The 8,460-nt window shown below is 39.9% G+C and overlaps 1 protein-coding gene across 1 annotated transcript; it reads left to right on the top strand.

Annotated features, from left to right (window-relative positions):
* Positions 1-5,286: 5,286 nt before the first annotated feature.
* Positions 5,287-7,284, top strand: LOC308648752 (MAP/microtubule affinity-regulating kinase 3-like; the record flags this gene model as incomplete). Its single annotated transcript, XM_081293742.1, has 1 exon — positions 5,287-7,284. One exon carries the CDS (start codon positions 5,287-5,289, stop codon positions 7,282-7,284), a length of 1,998 nt encoding a protein of 665 aa, XP_081149868.1.
* Positions 7,285-8,460: the final 1,176 nt, after the last annotated feature.

The raw sequence follows: 8,460 nt of genomic DNA, 5'->3' as shown, positions 1-8,460 counted from the left end.
CACATGAGATAAAACATTCAACCTTTGACTCTCTGGGGCTGGTTTATTTCATTCTTTTTCTTTTTTCAGTTCCATCCACTTACCAGCAAATGCTATAATTTCATTCTTCTTTATGGCTGAATAAAGCTCCATTGTGTATATATACTACATTTTCTTAGTCCATTCCTTTGTGGATAGGCAACTAGGCTGGTTGCATAGCTTGGCTATTGTGAATTGTGCTGCTATAAACTTTGATATATTTGTGTTACTATAATATTTATTTTTATAAAAACTATGGTTATGTTCCATTGGGAAAATACCAAGGAGTGGGATAGCTGGGTCATATGGTGGTTCTATTCTTAGTTTTTCAAAAAATGTCCATACTGCTTTCCAGATGGTTATACCAATTTGCAGTCCCACTGACAATGTTCAGGTGTACATTTTTCACCAACATTTGTTATTTGTATTCTTGACAAATGCCATTCTGACTGTAGTGAGATGAAATCTCAATGTAGTTTTGATTTGCGTATTCCTGAGGGATAAAGATGTTGAACACTTTTTTTCATATATTCATTGGCTATTTGTGTTTCTTCTTTTAAGAAGTGTCTTTTTGTTTAGTTGTTTTATCCATTTGTTCATTGTGTTTTCCTTTTATTTTGGTATTAAGTTGTTGTTTTTCTTTATGCATTCTAAACATTAATACCCTGAGGAACTGGTGGCAATGATCTCCCACTCTGTAAATCTCTCTATATGATCTTGTTTCCTTTGTTTCTTCAGAGCTTTTTAATTTGACAGCAGTTTATTTTCAAAGTTACTCTGGGAGATAGATGTTAGTATTCCCATGTTATTCATGATGAAATTAATATATAATATCTTGTCAAGATCTCAGGTGAAAGGATTTAAATCAAATCCTTCTCACTCAAAAACTATAATTTTATTCCATTGTCTAAAAACAAACAGTTCAAGAATTGAAATCAATAAAACCTCAGCAAACAGAAAAATAAAACTAGTATTTGTTGGTTTGCTAAGTGATTCTATTTTTAATTAAAATTGCTTATTTTTAATTTTTGAAATTTTTGGTACTTGTCCAAATGACCACTGTACTCATTTCAAAGTCTAGGAACATTAAAAATTAATGTGTTTAGGTGAGTCACTGTGTTCAAAAAGAAAGGTGTCATTATTTTGTCCTTTTTGCCAAAACAGTCCTCCTGGGGGACCATTCTTAATAACAGATTCTTCAGTAGAATGAGTGCAACTTTAAGAAACACATGTGGAGCATAGAGGTGCAAAGCTGATTCAGTTTACTCCAAACCTAAGAAAGGATTATCTTGCCTTAAGCCCACATCTGTGGGATCTTCTATAATTGCAAAGGATAGATGAATCTGTCCAAATGGGTAGCCTCTTTTCTGAGTTTCCGAGTCAATTGCCCCATGAAAAGGTTATGCCCATTTTTATGATCACTGAGGAATACTTACTGGTTGATATCTCTCCAGAAGTGCCAAATTGTACTTTTAAAAGCTGACAAGGAAAGACAAAATTCAATGTTGCTGACTTATATCCAATGAGAGGGAAATATGCAGAGAACTTCATGTTATAAAAGACAAATATGTTAATTTTAGAAAATTCAGAAAATGCACTCAAGTGCAAAATAGAAAATGACTCATCAAAAAATCTTTTTTTGCTCTATTTTCTTGCTACTTTCCAAAGACTTACTTTGATCCATTTCATTAAAGTCTTTATTATATTTATATATATATATATATATATATATATATATATATATATATATATATATATAAATTAAAATTAAATAATGTTTTAAGTTATAATTATAAAATATATATCCTGAATATATCTATTATCACTTGATGTTTAAGTGATTTTCCATTATTTAATTATGAAATGTTAGATGTTAGTGACATATATCATGTTTGTTAACATAAATCACTCATTCCTTTTGAATAGAGGGATAATAAACATTTTTGTATAATACATCACTATTATTTTCCAAGAACAGCTTCTGAAACTCATATATTGAAATTAATGGGTCAAAGTGGTATGTAACTTAAGTAATTCTTGATACATATTGATGAAATACTTTTCTGAAAAGTTGCACCATGTTATTTATATTTGTAAATTGCCGATTCTTTTCCCTCTCATAAAATCAGCCTTTTAATACTAAGCTTTTTCCTAAGAAATAAAATAGTTCTATAACATATTAATTTCTATTTAGACTACTCATTTAATTGGCTTCATGGAAAGAGTCTCAGAAATGTTTGCCATAACTTAACTTGAAAGCAAGTTGTTTGTCTTCATGAAGTATTTTCGAGCACAGGTACTCAATAAATATTTGTCAAACGCAATGAATAATCATCTTATTCCATAGAACCTGAATTTAAATTGCCAGCCAATGTGTGTTTTATAAATAACATTAACCTATATATGCATTTCATTAGCTTATCAACTACCCCATGAAGCAAACTAAGGTTCATTCAAGTTCCAGGAATGGCTTGAACTCATAACTAGGTAAAGATGACATTGAACCTGAACTCCCAGTTGTTTCAAAGGGTTTCTTCTATGCCATAGCAAAGAGTAACAGCTCAGAATTGGAGGGTGGGGGGAGTTATATATGCCACAAATGCTCAGTGCACCACACCAATACAGTAAAATCTCAGCAACCGGAGTACACTGTGATTTTAGAAAGCAGCCATAGATAATAACTCATATGCTTCATACAGTGTGATACTTTCTTTCAAAAACATCTTATTTAACAAGCTTATATTTTATTTTTTATACTACAAAGGAATATTAAACTTAGATTTGATCCTCAATTCTTCATGGAAATAGCAAAGGTTTTTGTCATGTCACTAAAACAATAAAAATAACAGTTACCATCTGGTGAGGACCTGTGGTGAGCCAAGTAATAAATACTATGCCACTAAAACCTGCCAACCACCATACAAATATTTTCTCATTCTTACATGGAAAAATAAATTATTAATCCTGTGTTATGCATCAGTTCTCATAATCTAGAGTGTACCAAATTCACCCGGAGTGCTTGTTGGAAAATAGATTTCTAGACTCTGCCATGAGTTTCTGAGGATTAGAAAGTCTTCGATTCAGCCTGAGACTATGCATGACTCACAAGTTCCCTGGTGATGCTGCTGGTGCAGAGATCTCACCTTAAGTTTCACTGCCTTCACCCCCATAAATGACAGGGGTTGGACCTGAACCTCAATTTGCCTGACTTCAAATATTATAGTATTTGCATTTCCCCAAGTGGATGATAATGTAGTCTTTGAATTAAAGTGTTCTGAATCCTAAGTCAGACTAAAACTCAAAAACTAGCATATAAATTAATAAAGGGGTTAAGAAATTAATGTTAGAATTATAAGAAACGGGGGCTTAAATTGAATCAATCATCTTTCAATGAGAATTAGATTAACCAACACTTGCTCACTTTGATTCTTCTATTTCATAGAACAATATTTTTAAAGCTAAACATGACCTTAGATCTCATTTGGTTGAACTCTGTCAATGTGTACATGATTGAGTTGATGCCCAGAAAGGGTAAGCTCTTAAGATGCCTTAGTGATTCCTCCACCCATGCATCAAGAAAGCTGGACATCTCCCTTCCTCCATTATAGCATCTTCCACTTCCTCCTCCATGCAATATTGCCTCTTACCTTGCAATCAATGCATCAATAGCTTTCCTGTCATTGGCATTATCACTCATAATTTATCTTTTTGCCATTCATTTCTCTCTCTTCTTTAGGTGATCTAAAACCACCTAAAGTAAGTATTATATTTGTATAACCTTTGTACCACTTAAAAAGATGTTTGTGGTATTGGATGGAATTTGATTTGACTCTTCTTTCTTTACCACTGTACCCATTCCCCCACTATGCTTTCTTTACTCCTGAAAAATTATCATTAACAAATACTTTCCCCCTTTTATTATGTTATTTAAAGGATAATTACTATACAGATATTTCTTCTCTGTAATAAAGGATCAAAGATATTTTAAATATGTTACATATGTGTAAATATGTATACATATGTCAGGGTAGATACATACATATATTTCACTAAGTTGTCTTGAATATATCCACCACCCATTTTTTTTAGAGAATTACAACCCTGTCTATTTGCCACAGAAGAGACAAAAATTATTTTCAGAAAGAATAATGGCATAAAAGACTAAATATATAACCTGAAATTCTTATAATAATCATCTTTTGCTCCTTCAGTCCAATTCCAAAGAAATGAGACTTTTAGATCACATAGATTAGACAACGGGACTTTGCCCAACTACTGAAGTGAAATTAGCAGGAAAAAAAAACAGCACTGCATATGCTTCTGTGTGAATTAATACAAAAGCTAATATTAAAGCAGAGTGGGAAAAGCAGAGGAGGGGTTGAATCGCAGGCCTCTGACATTATTGACATCTCCTTTTGTATAATGTAGGGTCATACAATAGTCCAAACCCCTTTCTCAACAATGTTCAGACCTAAAAAGCCTTTATAAGTCACATGTGTGACACTTTCCTGGCATTGGTATTGAAAGCTACAACACTCTCCCCACAGAGATGGGATATGCTTCTATAATAACAGTGATAATAGCAGCAACTCTTCAATGGGGTGCTCCTCAAATAGCAAGCACTTTGCATTTCTAGACCTGACCCTGAAAATAACCCTGAAAAGTTGGCATAAACATATCCATAAAAGGGATTCAGAGAGATACACTGACCTATTTGAGGTCACAAAATTAGGATGTGAGTCTGGACTCTTAGATACCAAATCATGCTATTAATCTGGATAGTTAACTGTTCTTTTAGAATTACAAATAAACATATATATTTCAAGGGAATGTGATATGTACCAGCTGAATATTTGTGGAAAAAAAATAGTTCTCTTTTTCATCAGGTCTTGACCCACAAACTGTCAAGTTCCTTAGACAGACCAAGCGCCTGGGTCCTTGGTCCACTTAGGGTGCATATGACCCCTCTTTATGCAGTCAGTACCTTTATGACTGCATTGACTGCCTAGGAGATAATAGAATGAGAATCCTAGAAATGAGTGGACCTAGAACCACTCCTCATTTGCCTTTTGGCCTTTGATGTTCCCAGAGCGAGTTTTTGAACTGGGCACGATATTTGTTGGTAAAAGGCAGTTGTGGCTGTTTTTTCCCCAACCCATCTCCAACTCTCTCCTTGTTTTCCCCCACCCCCTGTCCTTGCCTAGCCCTCACCTATCCTAACTTTTCCAGTGACACCCAGACCCATCGATCATCAACTTGGGTCAAACCATGCACCCCTCGCATGGAGCTAGACGGGCAGAAGACACCTCCCAGACCGGGCACTCTGGAGCACAGCGCCGAAAATCCACAGCTTCCTCTGCAGGTGAACAGCCTCGCATTGGAGATTATAGAGTCCTGAAAACCCTCGGCAAGGGGGCCTTCGCCAAAGTCATGCTGGCCCGTCACGTCGTCACAGATAAAGAAGTGGCAATCAAGATCATCGATAAGAGACATCTGAAGCCACAAGCCCTCCAAAAGATGTACAGAGAGGTGAGAATCCTCAAGATGTTAGACCACCCACACATCGTGAAGCTCTATGAAGCTCTGGACTGCGAAAAAGCACTCTGTTTGGTCCTGGAGTATGCCAGTGGAGGGAGAGTTAAGGACTATGTGGCCAAGAAAGGAAGACTGCAGGAAGAGGAGGCAAGATCTATATTCCGGCAGATCGTGTCTGCAGTCCAATATTGTCACCAAAAGCAGGTCGCCCACCGAGATCTGAAGGCGGAGAATCTGTTATTTGACGCTAGGATGAATATCAAGCTAGCCGATTTTGGACTCAGCAACGAGTTTACACTTGGGTGTAAACTCGACACGTTTTGCGGCAGTCCGCCCTATGCAGCTCCAGAGCTCTTCCAGCGCATAGAGTATGATGGTCCCAAAGCCGATGTGTGGAGTCTTGGCGTGGTTCTGTACACCCTAGTCACCGGGTCGCGTCCTTTTGTTGGGCACAATGTCAGAGAAATCAGAGACAGGGTGCTACAAGGTAGATACCGAATCCCTCTGTACATGTCAACAGAATGTGAAGATCTGCTGAAACGCTTCCTGGTGCTCAATCCAACTAAGCGAAGCACCCTGGCCGAAATTATGGGAGACAGGTGGATCAACAGAGGCCTTGATGTCCTCCAACCCTTTGTTGGTCCAGGGGTGGCCATCTCCCACAGAAACATCTCGTTGGCTAAGGTGCAGCCAAGCAGGGTCCTCAGAAAGAGCACCAGCTGGCCTCCTCAACGCAAAGTGCAGCGAAGCGTTTCAACTGAGAAGCAGACACAGTCCCTGGACCATGCTGGAACTGGGCCATATCCGACCAGCACTGCCCAGAGTCACCTCAGAGAACATCAAATGGCCTCCCAGAAATCCGGCGGCAGTGCTGTGGGAGGAAAGGGAATTTCTCCAGCCAGGCCCGTACCTGGGATCACCATCAGTCCCAAGGAGCTGGAGACTCCTGAATTCAAGAAAATGCCTGCTGCCTACAAGAGCAGCACACCATCTGGAGGGAGGACACTGTGGAGTAAGTATATCTGCCGCAAAACAACAAAAGCAGACACACGTTCAGTTAGCCGGAATGGTCAGAACAACAGCACCTACCCTGCTCAGAGCCCTCCAGCGACTTCAACCCACAGTGTCCCAAGTACCTCCACCCGGGGCTGCATCTGCTTCCCCAGAGCCAGTGCCCTTCGTCGAATGTTCCACCGCCAGCCCCGGGAATGCCAAACTGCAACACGCGAAGGTCCTCTTGCCTCACCCAGCTGCTTCCATCCAGCTGAAGAATTGCCCCAGACTCAGAGAGGCACCACTTGTGGTTTTACATCTAAATTCACAAGAAGGCCTCCAGCTGAGTCTGAGAAGACCCTGAGATATAAGGGCTCAAGTCATCATGTCTCTGCTGAGCAGAGAAAGGAGAACCAACAAGCAAAACCTCGCTCCCTGCACTTCACCTGGAGCATGAAAATCACCAGTGCCATGGATCCCAGTGACATCATGAGGGAAATCCGCAGGGTGCTGGATGCCAACAACTGCCAGTATATGCACAAGACGCCCTTTCTGCTCTTCTGCATCCATGGAGATGGGTACACCGAGGAAGTGGTGCAGTGGGAGATGGAGGTATGTAAACTCCCCAGACTATCTCTCAACGGGGTCCGATTAAAGCCGATATCCAAGAAATCAAAGGCCTTCAAAAATATGGCTTCGAAAATTGCCAGTGAGCTCCAACTGGAACCCAGTCATTAGAACCAAAATGAAGCAGCAACACTGCTGCTTCTGTATGTCCTCAGGACATATAGAATAACATCTAGGCAATTGTTGGGAGCAGTGACTAAATTAGGGTTTTCTCTAATTGTCCCGGGAGGTGATGCCCCTCGTGGGAATTCTTGATGCAAGGCGCTGGTCAAGACTGCCCAGTTACTTGGGTTAAGACCTGTTCCACCTAGGGAGGTATTCAGTTCTTGAACTTGTGGTTCAGGTGGCAGGGCTCAGCGGTGGAACGTTATGGGCACAAGCTGCTACTCATAATTGGACTGGTCATACATATGACATTGGTTTTGATGGCTTTGTCCAAATTTTCACACACACACAAAAAAAAACCTTTTAAGGATAAAACTTGTGTAACAAACGTGTTGAGCTGGCTCCTGACCGTTGCACTCTACCAGAGTGTAATGGACACCAAGTTCCAGCTTTTTCACCCCTTGGATTTCTGTCTTTTCTCATCCCCCATGGCCCCTCATCTGGTTTCCTCAATCAACCACCCTGCAGGTGGCAGGAGATGGGACCCAAACAGGCTATTACACTGTGGAGTGCAATGACCACAAGCCATCTCAGTGTGATCAATGAAAGGGGTTTGGGGAGAAAGTTTGTGCAAAGCAAGCCCAACCAGGGTCATAAATAGGGGCAACCCGATTATGATGACCAGCTTGCTTTGATAAACTTCTGACTCCCACACCTGGCATCCAAACCTCATGGTCAAGAAGTGAAGAACTCCATGAGTGTCACAGAACCTCTGTTTGAAAGATGGTTCCCATAGCAACTGGGACGTCTCAAGGGGTGCTTTCCCACTGAGAGTTCCCAAGACAGCCTTTGGCTTTGTCACAGAACATTTCAAAAACACTAATCCCATGCTTCAGAGAGGCATTGTCATTTCCATCTTCCATCTTCTACATCATGACCTGAAAATCTGAGGTGAAGAACACCACACCTGGGAGTGGAAGCGGGTCTTTACTATGAATGCCCTAAAGTCATGGGACGCCGAAAAAGAAAAAGAAAAAAAAGAGAGAAAGCGGCATTTGAGACATGCCAATTCCTAACAGTACAGTGCTCCATCAATGGCTTTCATTTCAGAGGTACTCCATCTCTCCTTACATGCTCTCCATTGAATGATCCCAAGACAGCCATTGCCTCTGTCACAGACCT

This window comes from Spermophilus citellus (assembly GCF_964194105.1).
Source record: "Spermophilus citellus genome assembly, chromosome: 5".
NCBI classification, from domain to species: Eukaryota; Metazoa; Chordata; class Mammalia; order Rodentia; family Sciuridae; genus Spermophilus; species Spermophilus citellus.
Note: the sequence above shows the minus strand (reverse complement) of the source record. Positions and strands in the feature narration are given on the sequence as shown.